General features: G+C 34.2%; 2 protein-coding genes across 3 annotated transcripts; one reads left to right on the plus strand and one right to left on the minus strand.

Annotated features, from left to right (window-relative positions):
* The first annotated feature begins 3,241 nt into the window (after window positions 1–3,241).
* LOC142612884 (uncharacterized) lies at window positions 3,242–6,104 on the plus strand. Of its 2 annotated transcripts, XM_075785060.1 has the most exons (4): window positions 3,248–3,741; window positions 4,306–4,407; window positions 5,619–5,724; window positions 5,808–6,104. In XM_075785060.1, the coding sequence occupies exons 1-4, from the start codon at window positions 3,300–3,302 to the stop codon at window positions 5,839–5,841; spliced, it is 684 nt and encodes a 227-aa protein (XP_075641175.1). In that variant the 5' UTR covers window positions 3,248–3,299; the 3' UTR covers window positions 5,842–6,104. The 2 variants fall into 2 exon arrangements, with proteins under 2 accessions (XP_075641174.1, XP_075641175.1); XM_075785059.1 differs by lacking the exons at window positions 5,619–5,724; window positions 5,808–6,104 and having other exon boundaries at window positions 3,242–3,741; window positions 4,306–5,081.
* Window positions 6,105–6,719: 615 nt separating this feature from the next.
* LOC142613792 (hyperosmolality-gated Ca2+ permeable channel 1.8) lies at window positions 6,720–22,796 on the minus strand. Its single transcript, XM_075786294.1, has 11 exons — window positions 22,314–22,796; window positions 20,174–20,326; window positions 17,580–17,715; window positions 13,802–13,903; window positions 13,506–13,625; window positions 13,299–13,379; window positions 12,778–13,118; window positions 10,752–10,997; window positions 9,322–9,646; window positions 8,595–8,828; window positions 6,720–7,250 (listed from the first exon to the last, which is right to left on the minus strand). Exons 1-11 carry the CDS (start codon window positions 22,625–22,627, stop codon window positions 6,900–6,902), a joined length of 2,403 nt encoding a protein of 800 aa, XP_075642409.1. The 5' UTR covers window positions 22,628–22,796; the 3' UTR covers window positions 6,720–6,899.
* Window positions 22,797–24,501: the final 1,705 nt, after the last annotated feature.

Genomic DNA, 24,501 nt, shown 5'->3' on the forward strand with positions numbered 1-24,501 from the left:
TAGTGAGCACTGTTTATTCATACTCCGAAAGTACCTAAGAATTTTTCATTAAATACTCCATTAACTTTTTACCATTTTTTGTTTTAATTTTTTTATACCTTTTTTTCAGTTAAACTTCCTTACACATAAACTTTACATAGCTATGTCGTTGTTGCTGAAACCCTGGTGCTTCCATCAAACACTCACTGTACATGCCACCGTTGATTATAGGTGCGCTGCTCTGCCGTTGATTACTGTTTTGTGCTGCATTTGTTTTATGGGAAATAGATAATTATCAGAGGGGGATCTCGCATTACCAAAATCTTCAAGCCCATATAAAAGTTGGGCGTCCAAGTCACTTTTAATTGCCTCACATAGGTATATAAATTTGATAACATTTTGTTTACCAATATTTAACACAAACCATTAGAGACTTAGAGGCCTTTTGAAAGTTAAGTATGTTTCTGTTTCAGCTTGAAGTGAAAGTTTAATATTATTTATTGTTTGTTTATTGCTAGTGCACACATGCACAAGTGAAGTTGAGGCAAATTAGTTCACTTATTTTGAGTTTGAAAGGCATAAATTTGTAAACACGTATCATTACAGATTTGGGATACCCAAGTCACTTTTAATTAGTTCGTGTCTTTTGAGTTTGGAAGTTATAAATTTCACATGCTAATAAAGACATACCATATTAGAGATTTGAGATATGCTGATAGTTAAGTATGTTTCTGTTTCAACCAAAAGAGAAAGTTCAATATGTTTATTTGTTTATTTTCAGTGCCCTTATGTACACTAGTAAAGTAGAGACTGATGCTCTAATATGTAGGAACATATGCAAACAACGATAGACGGAGTCAGACTACTAGCCTCTTCATTTTTCCATTAACAATAAATATAATGCAATCGCAACCCAATAGCACTAAGGATTACATTAACAATAACTTCGACACAAAAAAAATTCACAATTGTTCAGATAACATATTGTGATTAGTGCAGAATAAGAATGGTGTTAGTGTAGTAGACTTATGTGGAAGTGAGATTATATTAATTATAACTTAATATATAGTTTGAACATCTCATTTTCTACGTATTAATTATTGCTTATAAATAAAATAAGTGGTTGGTTATATATAGAGCTGCCCATATGGCTAAAGAGGTCATGAAGTGGGCAAGAGAGACAGTAAGCCACCCTAATATATATATTAGGCCCACACTTTGGCAAACTATTACATGCAATTAATATAGAGATACAGTAATCGATGTATAACTTTGATATATGATCAGTTCATGAACCGAACCCAACCATCAAATTAATTTCTATGGCCTAGCCTTAGCATTGTTAATTGAAGGTGATAGTATAGCATTATTTACTTACTAGCATGAGGTTCTAAGAGCACTTGACTTTTGCATTACGCCTTATTAATATGGGGTGATGAGTCATTAGTGTAGTTCTTCCATCTCATGCATGTTGGAATATTTATTTATAGGTAGGATTTCCTTATAGGTGATCTTAATGTGTTGGTTAGAAAATGAACCAATGATCTCATGGAATCACTAGACTAAATATCTCTTATGATCACTAGATTTAAAATTTTTTTAATAAAATCTTAATAAATCATCGCAACCAAATTTTTAACTAAATTTTGTATTGTGGTGAGACCCAATGAGGTGTGTCTTTTTTCCTTCAATTAAAAAATCAGTGCATGTAGCGAGACTCCACCATGGCTTTTAATTTTGGAATTATTAGAGAGACCTTTTTTTCATGAAAACTAGAGTGGTTATTAACATGCCTCAGACTTTTTCGTTAATTTTGTGTTGTGGATCCAATGAGGCGTAATTTTTAATAGTTAAAAATTCAGTGCTTATAGCAGGACTCTACCATGGCTTTCAATTCTAGAGGCTTGCTAGCTAGACTGCTAGAGGCATGTAAAATATAATGCAATGGCTCTTGTTGTTCGTAGTGGATTCCACCACAATAAAAGCAGAAGATGTTGTTAGGTGAAAATTATTTAAGCAGCCAACATAAAAAATTTTTAAATTTTTTTTTTTTTGAATTTTTCGTATTTCACACCCATAACATTTAAGGTAGTGCTCCACAAGGCACATCAATAAACAAAAAATACGGTAAATGTGTGAAAAAGTTTGTGTAACTCGATGAGCTGGGAGAATTTTTGTGAAAATTACAGTGATTTTTAACATGCCTCGGGATTTTTTCGTTAATTTTGTGTCATGGACCTAATGAGGTATATATTTTTATGCCATTTGTTACCGTATGCCCTTAGGGCACTCGTTTATGCCAATGATAGTGGTGGTCATTTTGCATAGAAACTTGAAATAAGCTGAAAATAAGTTCTTTTTTGATCTTGCCAACAATATTTTGATATGGCCGGATTTAACAAAACAAAATTACTATGTTGTCCTCAAATTTTTTTATCAAGACAAAAATGTTCTTTTTGCAATTTTCCTCCATTTCCTATTTCATCTCCCACCAGTACTTACTTTATCAATATTTACTTTTTCTTCTCCCTCACTTTACCAATATTATTAAGAAACTACTAAAAGAAAAGTTAAATGTTCACCAAAAAGACAAGAAAGAAAGAAGAGTTCAATGAATAATCAATGCTAGACGAAAGGCGGTTGCGTAACAAGTGCTGACTAGTGAGCGCAGTTGGGGTGAGATTGTATTTGAGAGTGGTTCTTATATAATCCCAAAAAAAAAAAAAATTGGTAGTTACAACTATTTTTAATTTTGTATACAATAAAATATTCTTTTTTCTTAAAGAAAATAAAATATTCAAAAACTTAGGTTGCTTTTGAAATTTGACAAAAAATTAGCTTAGGTTTTTTTTTTTTTAGCTTATTTTTACTCTTAAAAGGGTCCCATTACACCAAAAGTCAACTTTTATAACTACATATTTTTTGTAAAAAATTTTTAATTAAAAAAAAAAAAATAAAGGGACGGACCTAGATTAATTTTTTAGACAAAAATAGCACTACTTATTCATTTTATCATTCCCTTCGACAAAGCATCTCCGACCCCACACCTATATTTCTCATTCCTCTCACAATCAATCTTTCTTTTCTTTTCTTTTTTTTTTTTTTTTTTTTTTTTTTTTTTTTTTTTTTTTTTTTTCCCTATAATCCTCTCACAATCAATTTTTTTTTTTTTTTTTTCTATAATCCTCTCACAATCAATCAAAAAAAGACAAATACCAAACTCTCATAAACATATATAAGTTCCCAACTCCAAGTCCTACACACTCACAAACTCGAGAGCTTTCTCTCTCTCTCTGTGAGACTGTGACAGAGTGTAATTAATGGGTATTTGCTCCACCAAGTTTGTGTTCCTTCTCTTCCTCCTCTCAGCCATACCCATCGCCTACCTCATCTCCCTCGAGCTGGCCACCCCTCCAACCCACGTATACCAGTACCACAGCTCCGGCTGGTTCCGCGAGTGTGCCAAGTGGGACCATCTCAACAGTCGATTCCTGGTCTCTTTCCTGGAGGGTGGTGTGGCCCAGCTCTCTCTTCCCAAAGGCGGTGAAGGTGATGACTCCACTGTCACCGTGTTGGAGGAGCTCACCGTCATCAAAGACGTTGACTTGGCAGGAAATGGTTCCCTCGGTATCGTCGTTGACCATCAGAGGAATCGTCTCTTAGTAGTCTCCACCGATGTCATTGGGAAGAACTATGCTGCTCTCGCCGCCTATGATTTGTCCACGTGGCAGCGATTATTTCTCACCCACCTCAGTGGTCCAAGTAAGTTACTACTACAAATTCTTATTTAGTATTTGGTAAGTAATATGAATGGATTTGTGGAATTACCGACTCCACTACACACTGAAGAGTGAAGACTGATGATCTTTTCTTCAGTGGCGGGTCCTTGAAGACATGCATATCACACGTTCTCGCTATGTGCAACCCTCCCACACATTCATATCTATCATTCGTTTGTTTGAATGGCATTATTAGCCCTGAAAGGCAAAATGATAAAAGCATTAGTCTTGTGATGTTTTTGGACTTCCGATGCTAATGCTAAAGTATCCGGAGCTTTTCTTGGAGTTTAATATAGTAATTACTGCTATTTATATATGTTTCTTGCAAACGATGAAATACACATGGAAAGTTGTAGGAACGTGCCATTTGCATTACACAATTAAATAATGTATGCTTGGGATCATGGTGGAAATGGGATTTGATACACCTCAGGATGTTCTGGCAGTTTTTATTGATGTTTTCGAGGTCAAATTAAGCAATTATATATCTAGTAAAATCATAATTTCTTTTCTCATCAGTTCCAATCTTTTTAATGGGTGCATGTAGGTGATGGGAAATCTTATGCGGATGATGTAGCAGTTGATGCAGAAGGCAATGCATATGTCACTGATGCACAAGGTGGTAAACTTTGGAAGGTTGGGGTTGATGGCAAGTTCCTATCTATCATTAAAAACCCACTCTTCACTCCAAAGGAGTGGTACAAAAACTTGGTTGGACTTAATGGAATTGTTTACCATCCAGATGGTTATTTGATCGTAATTCATACATTTAGTGGCAATTTGTTTAAGATTGATTTAGCAAGTGGAGAGGAAGTTAAGTTGGTCAAGGTGGTTGGAGGGCCATTGACATTGGGGGATGGTTTGGAATTAGTCTCTCCAACCAAGCTTGTAGTTGCAGGGACTACTGCGAGATCAGTGGCGAGATTAGTGGAGAGCTCTGACGGGTGGGAGACGGCTTCCGTTGCAGCAACATTCTCCGGGCCTAAGCATCGATTGGCCACATCCGCGACTGTGAAGGATGGGAAGGTGTATCTCAGTCACCTCCTCGGCATGGGGTACCCTAAGAAGAAGCATGTCATTGTTGAGGCGGTTTTTTCTACTTGAAATTAAAGGGGGATGTAGTTGTATTGTGTCGTGCACGGATTTGGGATGTAGTTGCACTTCCTAGATGACAATATTTCCTTCTCTTTTATATTCAGCAGCCAATCTGTTTTTTTATTCAATTCATCTATGATCTCTATTTATTGCTGCATTTAATTTGTTCTTCTCAATTGCTACTCATTTATTTCATACAATTATAAGTTACTCATTTTGAACCCCCAAGTGATCATTTTGTAGGCCTATGACTCATAAAATTATTCAGTCAGCTTATTAATTCTTGTTCCTAAGTTTTTGATTGCAATAAGTAGGATCATGATATGGTTTGTTACCATGGTAGTGATCTGGTTACTTTGATATGGAAATCCAGCCATGGATCGGATCATGAAACAATTTTTCTTTTTATTTGTCCTTTCATGAGAAATTATTCTTCTATTTTTTTTATCAAGTGGGTGAATTATGTGATGATTCATTATATGGTCATCTTTCATTTACTTGATCATGAGTTTGCCAGTAATCTAATTTTGGCAATACTTGATCATTATATGGTCATCTTCTTTTTTATATGGTATATATTGTTTCTTTCAATTTATTCAGAAAATTTTAAGACACCATTTGATATGTGAATTTTGAGTTTTTACCCACAATTTGATAACTCTATGGTTTGATATATGAAAGAAGACATGATTTGCTATTGTAATTATATTTTTTCATAGATTGAATCATCAATAATTGCTAACAATATATTTGCTGTCATGTCAGATATGCAGGCACTGGATAAAGTGGATTCTGGACCCGACGATGATACCCAGTTGAGAGGCAATCGGAGCATTGGTCAACTTCGCTTTGGAGGCACACCGTTGACGAGGTACGTAATTGTATTATTAATACATAGTCGTTTTATAATTACCTTGTGTGCACTACCTAACACAATGCTCGTCCGTGTGCAAGAGGTGCTTGGCGTCGTAAAGGTTCGACGCCGTAAATGTGTACTACCGCGAGGTGAGCTAGACCCACGTATCATGCAATACACCGATGTAGCAGGTTTGACCGGATTATTTAAGGTTCCTGATATGGAGGTCGACCATGCCTTGTTCACGGCCTTAGTTGAGCGGTGGCGTCCGAAGATGCACACATTTAGTCATTTATTGTTATGGAGTATCAAAATTAGGTTTAATGAAATTTCACTGAACTCCCAAAATACCCCTACATGTTTAGCCATTTATTGTTACAAAATAATTTCATTCATTTCCCTCTATTAACTACCAAACATAGTTACTTACCTTATATTCATTTCCATCCTTTATTTTAAAACATGCAAAAAGTATTACATTTTTTTTTTCCATTCCTTTCACTACTTAAGAATATTTAATTGCATTTCATTCCTTCGTAATTTACACATTTCATTCCATTCCATTCTATTTCGTTATGAACTCCCAATCAAATTAAACCCGAATTTGACACGGATTGAACTCGAATTTGACATGATAATGATGATATGGTACTATTATTCCTAATTGGTCAAGATCTGACATGCCATACACCCCCTTACAAAAGTAAATAAATAAATAAAGTGCTTGAGGAACTTGTTCCAAAAGCTTGATGCTTTCAATTATATTTCCAAGAGATCACGGGAAAAGGAAACCACCAAAATTATAAGGGGAGGTTGGAACTAAAGTAATTTCTAAACATCTTGTTATCCTCGAATGAACATAAACCGATTAAATTAGATGGAAAATGTGAGGCTAAAGAGTCTGTCGGATAAGTCTTATTTGATTCCGGATATATATCTATTTATTTCTTATTATAATATCCTGTTTTGACTGAAATTTCAAAGATTATAAGCTTTCATTTCTAACATCCTGACAATAAAAGACGTGTAACCTCAATTATAATAGAAGAAAATGCCATAACCCAACCAAAATAAATTGATGAAAACATTAATTACAATTAGATAGACAACCTCAATGCACAGTGATAAGATGCTAAAATGGCCTAAAAGAATTGGTAAGGGTTTCTCTTAAGCACGCTGGGACAATTAGTTCAAGGCTCAACTTCATAACGATAGTCATAGCGTGGTGGAGAGGAGGGATGATAAACATATTGGGGTGGGGAGGAGGGATGATAGACATATTGGGGTGGGGAGGATGGATAATTAACATAATGAGGTGGGGATGGAGAATGATGGACATCATGGGGTGGGGAGGGGGAGCTGATTTCGCCCGCTGAGGGAGCAACTCCATGGGTTTGATGTTTGTCGACTCTTACCTCGACTAATTCCTCTTCTTCCTCAAATGATCGGAAAATTGGGTGCAAATAAGCATCGGCTAAATAAGCTTTTAAGTTCAGGTTGGGGTCTGTAGTCCGTTCCAATATGTCCTTTGCCATGGCTTCCTGATGAAGGAACAAAGAAAAAATAATTTTATCAGCATCCTAATAAAAACTGACATGCCTCTTTTGAGTCAACTAAAAAAAAAAAAATCAAAAGCCACCACATGAATAATCAAGAAGCACAAACTTATTCATCCAAAACTTTTCTCCTTGAACTCTCGCAAATGCCCTTTGTTTTATCACTGAATTGCTGATAATAAAAGTTGGTCTCATCTATATTAATAAAATGAACCCATAGCAAATCTCCATCTAACACAAAAAAGATATGGCATAATTGTTGTGGATATTTGGGACAAGTAAATTTAATATGGGCAATCTAGTTACCTCTGTTCTATTTTTAGCACATGCTAACATAGTATGTTTAGAATGGAAGGAGATAGAGGGAGAGAAGAGAAGGTGGCAAAAATATACTAGAAGATTAATATATTCCAGCCACTGTCTCTTCTCTTCTCTCTCCCCATCTCCCTCATCCAAAAATAGGAACAATGCTAGTGGGTCTTTCCCTCCTACATAATAGGCATCCATCCAGAAAGGGGTTTCGCCCAAACATGATTTACTGTGTCATGAAACACCCATTATTTAACATAAAATTCATACATTAAGGCTGCTTTGATAAAAAATAATTTAACTGTTTGGATGCAACAGTCAAACTTACATGAACTCTGTCAAAGGTATAAGGTTGGATAAACCAGTTTACGAAAGAAATAAAATGTTTAAGGATCAAAATTTATTTTAACAGTGAAGGCATTCTACCTTAAATAAGGAACAAAGCAACATGTGTGGAAATTATGTTAAAAGTGGTTGGCCTGGTTCACTTATAAAACCATGTAACTAGAGGGAAAGTTGTTTTCTCAAAATTTTCCCTTCTTTTTACAGGTAGGTAGTCAGGGGAGGGGCTAAAAACAGTGAGGATGATTTAAATTTGAAATTTCTTTGAGAGACTTGAACTTAATTATGAGTACAACAATTGCTAGACTTTATCATCAAGACTAATGACACGTTTTAAACAAAAGGGTAGTTAATTTTCATTTTATTATACAACAACAAAGCCTTAGTTCCAAATATTTGGGGTTGGCTATGGATTCTCAACAAAATTAGTCAGGGTTGGCTACATGTATTTTTTTTCTCCATTCTATTTTATCCGAAGTCATTGTCTCTGTAAACTCCTTAATTATTATGTCCTATTTTTTTTTTTGTCTAGTTTTCATTTGATTATATGTATTATTAATGCAATTTCAACTGCAAAAGTTTATCATTTCAATAGATTGGCTATTTATATTGAATATATTAATAAAGGATAAGTAGAAAGGAATTATCAGTTAATTGTCGGCATAGTTTGGAGCTCACCTCAAGTGGGTATTTCCTAAATGCAGGCTCAAAGCGATGTTTGCAATATTTATGGAATGACAATGTCAATATGGGCAAAATAACAAGCAAAGGAGTGGAATTGGCAGCTTTTTTTGTACTAAGCAATCCCAGCAAAAGAAGTTGGGATATCAACAAGCTTGCTATTATGCGGCTGTGGACATGTGGCCAGAACGCAGCAACACTCTCATATTGTTGATTGTATACATTGATTATCTGTGAAATCAAACAGGGTCTAACATTACAAGTAGAATTTGAAAAATAACAAACCATAAAAAAATATAATTCAAATATATGATCATAGAAACAAGTTCATATCTACCCTTAAACAACCCTAACCACCCACACCCCCCCCCCCCCCCCCAAAAAAAACACAAAAAAAAAGGGGGAAGCCCTACAAATATTAGTATTTTTGGTTATCAATATATCTAATCAAATACCTACCCAATTTTGATGAAGATATATGCTAAACTTAAGGTAAAATAAATAATTTGTATCATTTTCCAATATTGTGCATGGTGTATAAATATTTAACTACTATCAAATTTGACTTACATGTGCTTTTCTTTATATTAAATTCTTTCATCTAACACATATTCAATATTACATGTTTCTTAATTGTTCTTACAAATCCTGCAATGTAATTCCTAAATTCTAATCATTCGTAATGCCTCTATAAAGCAAAATAAAGCTATGTGAATAAACTGACCTGATGGCGGTAAACTAAGTAGGCAAAGGCGAAGAAGACTAGTATGAAAGGAAGAAGGATTGGAGTAACTACGGCATACACAAGCCCCAACAGGAAGTACAATTGGAGACTTGGGAGAGTCTCTGGAAAATCAACACTCCCAGGGCTCATTGCCTTTACTCTGTCCCTTTCAGTTTTCACCAGAAACATGTTCTTTAGATGAAATATTACCAATGGCTTCAATCGAAGAATCTCGCTAGCAATGCCAGCCCACCCATCAACCATTATATATGTGATGAAGAAAGTAGCTTTCATTGGTATGGAGACCCCAATGGTTCTAGGAATCCTATTATAAAGAATGAGATTCAGCAAAAATTAATCAAGCTGGATGCATAAATTATAGTTATAGAAAAAATTATAAATTTTTTTTATTGTTGTAGGTCAAAACAAAAATCCATAGAACAATTAGGTGACAGATATTGGAAGCATGACTATTAAGATTGGAATATAATGGAACTATTTGCATAAGAAATTATATGCGGATATCAAGCAATAAATTAGGTATGTTTCTAATTGCAATGATACAGCAAGATAATTTTTATGACTGCCATGACAAGTAATGAAGTTATAGTGGTGCAAATTTGTAGCTCTTGCCCTTTTGTCAAAATGTATTGCAGATATACAAAACCAATGTTATAGTTTTGTTTTTTGTTTTGTTGCTTTACTTTTTTAGTTTAGGATCAAAAGGCTAAATGGATCCTAATGGACCTTTATGGAGATAAGTGACAAACTTTTACTTCCAGAGCATAATGTGGACCTTCTACCAAAAAGAGAAATCACTGCTTTTCAAAATATGCATGCACAGATATGATTTTCCTATAAAGCCTTCATTTTCCAAAAACAAAACAAAATAAAAACTTCTTAAAAAATTATTATCATTTAAAATTTGTCTTTTCATTTCTTTTCTATCAGAAAGACCTCAATATAAGAAATGGCTTGTAGCTTAAAAGAATGGAAGAAGATAGACAATTCTTTTAATCAAAACCTATGTAATATTCAAAATGTCATAAAATTCATTTCTTAACAGAGAAAAAAAAATCTAGAACACTAATGGGAAATATATAGTGCATCAGAAATAACAACAAATTTCCAATTAGTCCAAGCAAATTTATAATCCCATAATTGTGTTCACCAGAATACGATACCTGATTGTATGGAAAACTGAAGTGCAGAACAGAAACTGACAATTAGATATCATCTCATGAACAACCGTGTGGCATATGATACACAAAATGCATATGCCATTGAAATGTATACAATAATATAAACAATTATAATAGTCATAATAAAAATAAAATGATTAAATTTTAACCTAGCCGTCAACCTACAATAAGTATGGTACTCAAACATGTAAATAATAAAAGCTTAAGTAATAAGATATGGAATATTACTGTGTAGGAGATTGGTGAAGGAAAGCATGCAATTGCTCAAATGCTGTTCCAGTCACGATACTTCCTAAGAATACATTCACTAACATAAAGTAATAGTACTTTGCTGATGCTCTCCGTTCTAGTGTTGACATTGCTATATGTCCCTCAATTTTTGACATGATCATCAAAACTGTTGGAAGAATGTATAGAAAGATTTTAAGGGCTAGACCTGGAAGGAAGCCCTGAAGGAATGACTTAATGAATTTTCTGCACAACATTGACAGAAAAGTTGTAGGATGGTAAGAGAAAAATAAATTTTAGAATAAACAACTACTAGATTAGAGTAGTCTACTACAGTGACCATGATAAAAGAAAAATGCTATGTCTCACAAATAATGGTGAGAAAGCACCAGCAGATCAATCAGTCAACTGGAAACATAAGTATATATTTTAAAGGTTTATAATTGAATCACTTCCCAACTTGGTAGCAATTTGAAAATTCATATTATTAATAAAAAATGATAGTACATTTAGTTATAAAGGAAGCATAAATGAAGCAATGTAAGAAACATAAATTGAGAGATTCAAATAGCAGATATAAAGATTATATTATCATTGCATAGAGAGAAAAATGACCCCTATTGGTGAATAAGGTAAAGCCACATGAAGAATAAATGGATATGAAAAAGTTCATCAACCATTTATGTATATAGTCATGGAAATAACCCATTATTAGTATGTTATAATAGGATTTTGACCATTCTGATTTATTAAAATCGTTAGAAATCAGGATAGGCACATCCAGTTCTCATTACAACACATAAGGAGAAACTTATATTTACGTTTTCAAATTGGTGTAAGGCATGGTGAATCAGTAACTTTCATATACCTTCTGCATTGGCATCAGGTGTGCCAAATGCCAAAAGAACTATCATGGTGCTACAGTGATGTTCTACAAATGGCACGGTATGGACTCGTGCTATAATTTTTGGGCATTATTTTATTCAACTCTCTCTCTATCTCTTCCTATAACAAAAAATATCTCTCTGAATCTCATTCTCTCCTCTTCTTCTTCTTCTTCTCTCTCTCTCTTGACCGAAGGATTGTTCTCTCAACCAATATCCCCCAACAAAACACACTGCTTTCTCTTTCTCCCTCTTTTAGCTAGCTTTCTCAGCCAAATTCTCTCTCTATCTTGCCTCTCATGGTGGTGGGTTTGGGAAATATTTCAATGGGTTTTTGGGTTTGGGCATTTCGGTTTTGGGATATGGTCGTTGTTGGGCCAATTGGAGAGAGGGAGGTGGTGCTGGGTTGTGGGTTGTGGGTGGTGGTTGCTGGGTAGGTACTGGCTTTTCTGGGTTGTGGGCAGTTGCTGGTCAGTGGTGGTTACTGGGTCGGTGGTGCTGGGTAGCTGGCTGGGTCGGTGGTGTTTGGGTTTTGAGAAGAAGAAAGAATTGAATTGGGGGAGAAAGAGAGACAGTTCAGAGAGAGAGAGAGAGAGAGAGATGAATGAATGAAAAATGTTTGCTTATATTATTTTAATGTATTTAATGTTAAAATAGAAGATGTGATGTAAGGTGTATTGTAAAATGGTGTGTTTAAATAGATAAAGTAAGTTTTGGTGCGGTAAAATGACATTTGGCTTGGCATAGCTGATGCTAGTGCTCTAAACCACACGTGCTGCTGATGGTAATTTAAATTAGACAATCACTACAAGACAAAGCTAGCACAAAATGGCCATGCATTCTGAAGCTATTAGAAAAAACTAACCTGTGAGCCAAGTACAAAACGACACCAGTCATATGATTTTTCAAAGAAAAAAGGAACATTGTCTATGCCAAATGATCAAAATAGACAACCACAGGTTTCAAGTAATTAAAGTAAAGAACCTTAACATGAGAGGTTTCTCCCCATCAAGCAACAAACTAATGCAATTCATATATTTTACATAATCATACAATTCACAAAATCTAATTCCAAATAAGGTTACTCACAGTTTATATAATCATACTATTCAAAAACTATACATTTAGATAAGTTTACTTACAGTTCTATCACAGGCCTGAGAAAAGGAGCTACTCTTTCAAGACCTTCCAGATTTGCAAGGGATTGCACAAATGCAATGGGAATCATGTAGAAGAACACCAAAGCAAACACTGTCAGTGATATTAAAAGTTTACGGATGCTTAAAGAAACAAATGGTATGGCCAAGTTCCGCCAATAGACATCACGAGGTTCTGGGGCCCAGTTTGTCAACCAAAGTGTGGGATTTTTGCTTTGCTGTGTCTGTGCACAAACAGCAGCCCCCCAACGGGAATTAAATGAAACAAAGGCAACTGGCAGGATAGCTTTTGGGTCTTTGACAATTTTCTGTCGCTCCAGTGTCAACTAGCACAAAAGGACGCAGATATTAGATTAAAGCAATTCAACAATTCACAAAGCAATAGAGAAGACTAAATGAGTTATGCTGAGTCAAAACTCATCCTATGGAAGATTTTTTATGAGTTGAAACATGAAATAACACAGAAGTTTGAATAGATTAAGGATGAGTTAGAGGTCATGACTTACTGTTTTGTCAAGCTGCTTAATATGTTGTTTGTAGTACTCAATGGAATCAACCCTTCCACCCCAAAGCCCCAAAAATCCTGTCTGAAAATGTAAAAATCAAACCATCAAATTTAAAGCCTCAATAATCAATTGATGAATTGTAAAAATGTGTAGATATACATTCAACAAATCACATTTGCTACATTTCAGTTCATAAGAACAAACTACCTTTTTAGTTGGCCTCTTTTCTGGGTGCCTTTCAAACTTCAGCTGGTTATAGTCAAGCCAATTTCGGAGCCTCTCTCTTTTTCTCATGAGTTTAGCATACTTGTTTGCATTGTAGACTGCCTGAATAAATATAAACAAGCCATCATGAAATAATGTAGACTAACCAAAGATTTATAAGGAAAGTAGGGACAGAAAATCAGTATATTGTTTGTCCAATAAATTATCCCAGTTGGATAAGAATTATTAGATGGAAATAGAATGTTACCCATTAATATTCTCTTACGAAAATATAGTACCTGGTGACAGAGATAATCATTTGGATGATTAGTTTGAAAGAAGTGATCAATAGTGTCGGATACTGAGTGACCAGGAACATATGGCACATTCCTGACCACTACCTGCAAAAAATAAATGCAAAACTAAAATTATTTTCCATGAATTTAAAAATCTTACAGAGAAAAATTTAAGAAAACAAAATGTATTTCATCATACAATCCAAGTCCAAAGGTTTCTTAGACTTGATGAACTCATTGCTCTAATAATATTTATAATTAAAATTAACAAGACTCATCATTAATGTTTTACTCATGTATCCTTCATCAGGGTTCCATCAGCTTGTGCACCATGCAAAAAAAAAGAAGAAATGTAAAAGGCCTGATAAAGAACAACTAGAACCAGGCACCATAAGCAAACTCCCAAGCCCACCCCAAAGGGAGTACAATAGCTTAGACACTTAAAAGCCATCTTATACTTATTGTTGTGAGTAATATTGTATATGTTATAAGGATAGTTTGGTTATTTTGCACTTAATACCTAATATATAAATAATTCTCCCTTCATCTCATTTTGTTGATCTTGTTTAGAAGACCAAACTTTTTAAGGAAGCATCAATCTGGAAGGCACACCCGAGTCCAATACGCACGAACACACCGTGTGGCCATGGAGGCGGCTGCACACACGTCCGTGACTGATTTTTTTTTTTTCCTATTGGGCCGATACAGTCCGAATCAGGGCCCGAATCGGTCCGATATAGGCCAAAATTAGTGTTTAAAAAAATTAAAAAAACATAAAAAATTTTGACAAAACACACCATTTTGACATCCTAGTTTAAAGAAAAAAAACCCTAAAATCATCTCAAACCCTAAATTTTGTCACTTTATTATCTACTATTACTCTTAAATTGATATATGTTTACCATTATATGAAAAAATATACTTAGCAATATATAGACAATATAAATAAAAATATATAAAATAATTTATTAATAAATGTATCCCGCCGGACCCACACCCTAATTTTTCAAAAATTGCTAAGTCGCCGCACCCGAACCCAAATCCACACCCATGCTTCCTAGGCATCAATGCATAGTCTTTTTAACTAAAAATATACAAGTTTCCAAAACTACTCTCATTAATTTAAACTTTAGTGAAGAGCAATATCTTTTTAACTTAAAAAGATACAATCAACCATCGCTGACTACCCAAACTCCACAATCAAACACTAGCAACCATAATTAACCATGACCGACCCCACCCATAAATAATACTCAACCACCGCCAACCGCCAATCAATCTCATTCAATCACTGCCAACCACAATCAACAATCGTTGCGGTGGTCCTTGCCTCCCACCGACAAACTCAAGCCCAACAGCAAGAGCCCATACAACCAATTTTGATCATTGAGTTTTTCACAGTTGGTTAATTGTGCATTATCTCTTAATTAGCCGATGTCATGAAGCCAAAGAAAGACTTTGATCCTAGCCTCTTTTTTTCTCCTTGAATAATTTTCAATGACCTCCATTAAATTGAGGAACAAAAATCATGCTCAATGGGCAAAAAGTGTTTTTGCTGGGTAAGAAAAAATTTAGTATTTTGTTTGGGGACAGATCCCCCTGCACCAACTAATGAGAAATATAGTGATTGGAGATCAAAAGATGCCCAAATTCGTAGTTTTTTTGTGGAATAGGTTTTATATATATATAACTAGTCACTAACCCACGCAATGCATGACATTATTTTGATGGGTTAGTCACGTTCAAACATGTAAAATCTGTAAGTTATACGTTTGTTGTCTACTATTACCTTTATAGGTTTATATTACAATTATAGGTATTACATCACAACAATTATAAAAGGGCAAAACTTAGGTACAGTACTTTAAGTGCAATACCTTAGATTCCCTTTTTAAAACTCTGCCACATGTCTCATTAACATATTCATTAAACGGCGTTAGAGACCAACTATCTCCGGTTAGAAAATTCATCTAAAGCACAAACCAATTTGCACAAGACCCAGCATAAACCCATTGAATTATTGAAACCCAAACATAGACGGCAGACCCATTAAATTATTGAAAGAAAATTTAGCATAGAAAAGATAGATCAAAGAGAGAGATTACAGGATCTAAGAGGGTTAGAGAGAGAGAATGAAGTGGAGATAGATCAAGATGAGAGAATGAAAGAGCAGCTGATCCGCCATGGTTAGCTCCTCCCTCAAGCTTCTCTCTTAGCCTAGACCCAAAATAGAACAAATCGGTGAGTAATAAAAAGGAGGAGAAAAAAACATGAAAATAGTAAGATTAAACTAAGACCCATAATGCATTATTGAAAAAAGTTGAAAACTTTGATGGGTAGAGAGTACAAGCTGAAAGCTTCGCGGTGGATTTCTTCATAGGGTATGGAACAGGGAAGGTTAAAGAAATCAACTTTCTCTTCCTTTGTGGGCTTTGGATCCTCCTTATGCATGGTAGTACCCGGAGGTACCACACCCGCCATTGTTGTTTCTTCTCTGCCACAGCCGCTTGCCGTCGCCACCCCAAAGTTTCTCTTTCATTTTCTCTCATCTCGATTTGTCTCTGCTTCTTTCTCTCTAAAACCCCCCTTGAGTTCTTTGATTTTTCTCTCTTTAATCTACCCAACTCTCTCTTTGATCCAACTCATAAAATAAAATAAAACAAAATCAAAATAAATCAACCTCAAAAGCCAAGAATTTCACACAAAACTGAACCTTGGGCTTGAGATTGGACATGTCACCAAAGATAGTAAGGAAATGAAGAGGGAGTGCTACAAGGGTGAGAGGGAGGAGGTTCGCTAGTGGTGGGACCCAGGTGGGGCTTAGCTGGTGGTGGGCCATTGGAGGACGAGAGCCAAGGCTGCCAAAGTGAGAGGGAGGTCGCTGGAACTCTCTGACTCTAGTGCTGCCATTGCTCAGTTGTGGTGATTTGGTTTGCAGAGAGAAGAGCTTGAGAAGTCGTCCATGGTGGGCTGAAAGAGCTTTGGCATTCTGCGTTTCTTTGATTTCAGGGGAATATAGTTTTTTTTTTTTGTGATTAACGCCATTTAGCCGTGATTATTAAATAGCCACGTGTCTAAATTTTAAGAGAGGAACCTTAGGTATTGCACCTAAGGTGTTGTACCTAAGTTTTGCCCTTTATAAAATACTAGCATATATAAAATTAGAAATAAGTTTTTTATGCAATTGTCTTGCGACATTTGCAAAGCATTTGGATTGGTAGACTCTTTTCTTCTAATTTTAGAATTTCAACAGTTACGGGAGAAGTCAATGGAGAATTATTAGTTGAAAGTTTTACTTCTATTTTCTATTGCTATTAAGAAAGTATTATTCCTAAAACGGTGAAGGAATTGCAAGATTGGAACTCATGATACAATCTGTCAACCCATCTTCATAGATGTAAAAGCAATGCAACGATAAGTGTATGCGCATTGCTTGGTTTGTGTCTGGCCTTCATCATTTGTTCCTGTCAAATCTCAAATCTTGGCAAGAAAAAGTTTTTTTTTTTTTCACTAAGTGAGGTTTCTAATCATCTAATCATCTTTGTTAGGTCTCATTATTATATAGCGTTTCATACACAAAGCCTGTTATGTATAATGAAGATATGTAATAAGACATGCCAGATAATTAATGATGAAAAACAGCTTGCATATCAAACTGCACATTATTTAGCAGATATACGACAAGCAAATTGACGAACAATCACCTGGCTGTTTTCTCTTACAGAAAAAATGCTTAAAATTCTACTCAGATTATTTTTGAGAAATTATTGGTCCAACTAACCGTGAACTGCTCCGCACGCCTGTGTTGTGAAGCCAAGAAATGCAACCTCATCAACGCAACATTATCATATTCCTTGTATAGCATGTAACAAGTCCATATTGTGAACAAGTATTGCAATCCAATGTGGAAAAAAAACCTGAGATTTAAATATTATAATTTTTTTCAGACAATTGGAATTAACTAGGAGGAGATAAGTTTAAAAGAGGAAAAAAAAAATACAAACATGTGTGCGCGCGCGCGCGGGCGTGGATGTAACAAGACTATCAAATTATAATGTTACAAGCTTAAGCTGGAAGAAATTTAAAAGGAGAAGAGAGAGAGCAACAAACAGAAGTGCTACAATAAATTCGAAATTCTAGGCAAACTAGCATATAAAGAAAACTTCAATCACACACAAGTTCTCAGTGTTAAACTTAGTACTTTGAACTGCTTCAAGTCAATGAACAAAAAATTTGATTGCTTTCCAATCCTAGTGCAGGGATCCTAAATGAATTATCTGAATAAATTGATTAAGACACTTATTGCCACAAGGGGGAGGCTTGGATTTGAAGCAGTCCACCACAGTTCTACAATTCTTAGAAGACCTCTAGGATGACATTATCTCATAAAAATGTAGGGCTAACTGACCCTCTGTTTTCAGTGTCACCCTAAATTCTTGGCTAACTCTGTTTTTTCTTGTGTACTTCGATTTCACAATAGGATTACATTGGAATTTTCTTTGTTTTTTGTTAGCTAAAATACTTTGTAGTCCCTTTAATTTTTGGGTCACTATCATTCTGGCCCCTTGCATATTAAAATTTACAATTAATACCCCCAATTTTAAATTCACTGTCAACGTGGTCCTTGTGTCAAGATTTGTCAACTGAAGGTGTTAAATCCCATAAAACATTGTTTGTTTTATTTCTATCTTTTCTACCACAATCAACATAATTTTAGGATATTTAACAGAAGGGCCACATTGACAACAAATCTACAGTAGAGGGTGTTAATTGCAAATTTTGGTAGACTTGAGACCTGAGCACTCAAATTAATGTATTTGTTCCAGCACACAATGTTTTCAGGATAGAAGGTCCCCAACAAAATGTACTTGAGTTGTTGCCTATATTGTTTGTATCATTAGGCTGTGCTAAGTGAAACGTGTACTGTAGCAGGAATATTGCCAAACAAGATACAGATGGGAAGTAAAGAATTTGGTCCAACATGTACAAGTTTCTGTCATCTATTTACACTGCTAAAGAACATGACAGAGAGAGAGAGAGAGAGAGAGAGAGAGAGAGAGAGAAAAGAAGAGGAATTGTAAGCCACCATCACCGTCTGACATTTCTGGGGTTGTTTGATGAAACTACTTGTTGTGATCAATATGCCTCATCTCCCCATTTATTAGTGAGGACAGAAGATCTAATTCACGAAAAATTGTAAAATTGTATAATCTAAATTGTAAAATTTTGGCCAAAAGCCCTGATTTTGTTGAAGGAATGAAAGCACAAATCATGCATGAAGCAAGCAGTTACTGACCTCTGCAACATTCTTGTCATGTCACAAATTGATGCACCACTTTTTTGAGTGTTGGAAAATCTATAATATAAGATTAAGAAAACTCTAATGTTTAGAGTGACCTCCTAGCTAATATGTAACTACTTTTTCGCTTAAGTAATGTGAGTTATGTTTAATTCTAGACAAATCATGCACACTTTTTTTTAATCAGTCATCCTACAGAATAGCTCTTAACTCCTACATTATGGATTACAGGAAGAGAAAAGTAAATGTTGGTCATCCTGAAAAGACACCAATTAAAGATACATTCCACAATATGTTTCATCCCAGATAATTGAACCATGAACCATCTCCCATCATACTAGGTCAATCTCACAGTATCAGGATTCTCCTAAACAGAATGCTGTAATGCTCCAATGCTAAAAAGCCTCCACACTTTGAATGAAACCCCTAATTTGGGAGCTCTATCTCTATCATAATTTTTGGTCTTTACAGATTTTTGACTTGATAGGAGGGAAAGGACCAGGTTCTTGCGCAAATTTTAATCCAATAGAAAAATTCATATCTCTCTCCATACAAGCATAACAAACGAATGCTCAACAAACATTGCACTATTGTAACAACTCCAGTCAGTACTTACTCTTGCTTTTAGTCACATTTGAACACATGAAAATTCAAAGACCTAAAGTTGCTCAATGTTAAGTTTTCAAAAAAATAAAATTAAAATTTTAAGAAGGCTTTGATTTATATTTAAATTGATTTCTTTGTATTACAATAGAAATTTTACTAATGAACCATTTAAGGAATTTATGGCCACATGCCTACCATGGAGGTTCACTTTATTGACAGAATTTACTGTATCCTTTATTTTTTGTTAATTAGTGGCTCATTTATAAGATTGTGAAAAAATACAAAGCAAGGGTTCTCAGTTTTTTCATGCCTGTTATCAATTATTATACAGTATTTCTATGAGCTATCTACGCTGAGGAGATTCCAGAATGTGTTTTAAACATATTTGCCATGCAATATCTCCCAGTGAAGCATTTAACAAACAAAACAACAAACTAGATGTTCAATAAATCAGTATTATGCTTTGTTACCTTATAGATTCAGGACGTACATTTGATATTGAAAGCTTATCGATATCACTTGTAACCAGTTCTTTTCTAAGGAAAGATAATGTTCCACTGGATATATTGACTGGTATAAGGATGAGGAGTGCCAGGACTGTCATTGGCACAAAAATCTTTAAGCTGTCAGATAGCAAAGAAAAAATATGGTTACAAAATTGCCAAAAATGTTCCCAAGTGAATATTGAGCAGATGATATAACTCAAAGCAGTTGCAACTTTAAAGAACATAAAACTGAACCAGATGGACTCCATCTCAACCATAAAGATGTTACCCTTGATGTGGATGTTATGCTCATAACCTCATACTGACCAAGATTAGATGTCAGAAAGGAGCTTAATTTTGGTCTAAGAGTCAAGTGACACTTGAATACAACAAAACACGTCACATTTGATTTAGTTTGGTTCATAATCAAGACTCAGCAATTTCTCCAAATTTAAAATGCAAACACTATAATTTGCCTACAGAAATGTTGCATTATCAAAGCATTTTAACGATATGCCTAGTGCCAAAATTTTGAAACTTTGAATATATAATGAGGATAGTAAAAATTAATAACGATGGAGGAGGAAAATTTGGCGGAAATTGGAAATTTCACTGTTTCTTTTCCAGTCCAAAGGCCCAAGAACCAAACACTAGCAATAACTACATGCAGACATGCTCAAGTAGCAAAGCTCAATCCTAAAGAAGGGTAATTAGAGATTTTCTGTCAAAAAATGGATACTTTGAAATTAACCAATACCCATAACCATTGAACACTGAATTACTAAGAAGGACATATAAATTTAGAACCTTACAGGATTAAGAATTCAAGAACTCTTAATATGATGTCAGCATAGGGTGAAGGCCCATCAGGTTCTTTGAATTTTCATAATTTTTCCTGCTATTTCTCAGCTACAGAACAGGGTACTAGTGTATCAAACTGTGAACAGCTTAAAAACAATGGCATAGACACACAGAGCCAAAAGGATAATATAAAATTTCTTATTCCAAAGCCTAATAATTTTCCTTTCAAATATAAGCAACATCCACAAATGAACTTACATTCCAAATAAACTTATATTCCAACCCAATCTTGAGCATATTATAATTTGTAATAGTCCTAATTGTCAAATTTTTACTAGCATTTAGCAACACCAACAACTACACAATTTGGACAGAGTAAGAAAAATTAGTGAAGTTGAAACCCCAGAATGCAAATTCTTAAAGGAACCAAAAATGTAGAGGAAAACACCGAGAGTTCACAATTTCATTGACCTATAACTAATTACAAAAGCAAAGGTCTGAAGCAAACTATTGCTAGTTAATTACAGCTTGTCTTGTAAAATAAGGTCATTCTCAGTGCATTAGGCTCCTACCTATGCAGGGTATGAGGGAGGTGGTTGGTAGGTAGCCTTACCATCCATTTTGAAGAGGCCGATTATTAAACTCAAACCTTATGAATTTTTTTTTTTTAAAACAAAAATATATATACCAGTAAGCATAGTACATAGAAAACGAGTGGGGAAAAGAAACTTGAGGAAAATCAAATAATAAGTAAGCATAATACAATGCTCAAAATCAAAGATAAGAAGGTGAAAATTGCATATTACCCCTCCAAACTTTTTTTTTTCTCCAAAAAGCTGAACAAAATACGTAGAAAGGAAAAGAAAAGAAAACTGGAACGTCAAGTTTTGGGTAAACAACACAGAGACCAGAGAAGAGGTCAAAAACTTCAAAGTTCTCTTTGAAAATAAGTCAAAAATTATTTTCTTACTTATTTAAGTCAAGAATTTTATTTGACCAACAAAATCAATAACCATATATACATGTATAATCCCAACTAAAAACAACAACCATATACATGTGTAATCCAAAATAATGCAAACCACAGGCAAATGCTCCAAATTCCAAAACTTTGTTTTTAAAAAATTGCTACAAAAAACACTTTAAAAAAACAACAGGGAAATTGAGTACCCCAGAAAAGAATCTCACGTGACAAAAACTAATTATTCATGACCAACATATATACAGCACAGAATATTTAAGATTGTAGCAAAAAAATTCCACTTTCTCGAGTAAAAAAAAAAACACCCAGAAAGCAAAAAACAACAAGGAAAATAGAGAGTACCCAAGAATGTAAATTCTCAAGAAAACAGCAGAGTCAAGGCCAGCATGGTTGATAATCTCAGCCTCGGTCATCCTCATAGCCTGTGGCATCCAGTTCAAGAAGGTAAGATAAGTCTTGATATTGAGGTTGACAAATTTGGCCACAAAGTTCCTATGCCGCCTTGGGCTACTTCTATCTCCAGTGATGTACCACTTGGGGTAGTAAACTCTGTCATTGATGGGTTGGATTCTAAGGAGAGCAAAGGCTAGAAGGAAAGCAAAGGCAGTGACTATGTTGATGAATGCTGAGACCCCAATATCAGCAAGAGTTGCCATTGTTGCGTGTATGCATTCAACAATGAACAATTTTAGAACAGAGAGAGAGAGAGAGAGAGAGAGAGAGAGAAGTGTGTTGAAGAAGTGAGAGAGCTAAAGAAGGAATAGAAGATAGACAGAGAAAGAAGGGAAAGAATGTGTCTGTTTCTATGTTTTAATAAAATAAGACACTGGGCATATCATGTGTTTTTGATCTGTTATAAGGCTGTTTTAGTTACCCATAAAATAGACCAATGTCTTATTAGTTTTATAATAATTAAAAAAATTTCCCAATTTTTAGTCATATATATTTGTTTGTTTGTTTGTTTAATTTTTGAGTATTGATTTTGGTTGCTGAGGATTGACTTGGGAGCACCTTTAGATATGGGTGCATGTGCAATGCAAGAGTGATTTCTGGAATGGTGGGAAAAAAATGTGTTTTTTTGGTTTTTGGGATTTGTTTTTGTGTGTGGATTTATGTGTTGTGTGTGTGTGCTCTCTCTCATTGTAGTTTCTTTTTGTCAATTTCTTCTATTAAAGAGAGAAAATAACTTCTCTCTTTCTCTTTCCTTGTTATTATTTCTTATTTTATGAAACTCTTTAATGTTTTATTAAGTTACCCATCATAAAATGGAATCATGAGTCATATCTTAATCATTTTATAATAGATTTTTTTTTATTATAATTTTTTTTGTCTTTTTTAGGAGTATTTGTTTGTTGATTTTGGTTGCTGAGGATTGACTTTGTTGGGATCACTTTGAGAAATGGGTGCATGTGAAGATTGCTTTCTTGGGATGGCAGATTAAAAAAAATAAAAAGATGGTTCTTTTTGGTTGTTAGGTTTGTTCCAACTAAATTTTTGGTTACTCATAAATATATACTTCTTCCACTTATATAACTATAAATTTTACTAATTAATTTTATAGTAAGACTTATAATTTATATGAAAAAAAAATATATGCATTTATAGTCAGAGTATTCAATAATTTTTCGTTTGTTTCTGTGTATGGTTTGTGTGTGTGTTTAGTTATTAGTGTTGATTTTCTTTTAGTCAATTTCTTCAGTTAAAGAGAAAAAAAGCTCAGGAGCCTTTTTCTTTTTCTCTCTCTATCTCATTGGTCTCTTTTGGTTTGGTTAATACCACTTTTTTCACACGGCATGAGATTGAAAGTTGAAAGCGGAAAGCTGAAAGCTGGATGCCATCATTAGCACGCTATATCAACGCCACATGACCCGCTGTCATTATTTGAAAATCTATTTACCCTTTTTAGGTAGAGCAAAAATCGCAGAAAACCAATATATTGGCAATAGCATTGGGAAATGATTCTTTGCCATTATAAATTTTTGATTATTTATAAATAAATTTAAATGAATAAATGGTAAGTTGTAATTTATGGAATATAAATTAGAATAAAAAAATAAAATAAAATATTTTTATTGAATGAAGGGGACGAAAGAAGATATAGGGATTTTATTTTTATAAAAGTAGTTATTGATTATGAGATTATCAAATAGAGTCGAAATTTCAAAAATAATCACAACCTACTTTGAATTATTTTATTTCAGAAAAAAATGGATAAAGGCATTTTCAAAATTCATTTTTATTTTTGAAAAGTTGTATCAAAATTCAAACACATTGTTTGGTATTCAGTTTATAAAACAATTGTCTTGATTTAAACTTTGAAGAACAAAAATGATGGGTTACACAAGAAATTGATTGTTTGTCAAGTTGTTTTAAGAAATAGATTTTTAATAATAAAAAAAATGTCTGAAATTTATTGTGTAATTTTTTTTTTTTTAGAACAAACCATAGGTACTTTCAATTCAGATTTTTTTTAATTGCATTTTTGTGAATATTTTGAGAACAAAACAACAGACTTTTTTTATGATTTAGG

Source organism: Castanea sativa, chromosome 10 (assembly GCF_040712315.1).
Source record: "Castanea sativa cultivar Marrone di Chiusa Pesio chromosome 10, ASM4071231v1".
Taxonomy (NCBI): domain Eukaryota; kingdom Viridiplantae; phylum Streptophyta; class Magnoliopsida; order Fagales; family Fagaceae; genus Castanea; species Castanea sativa.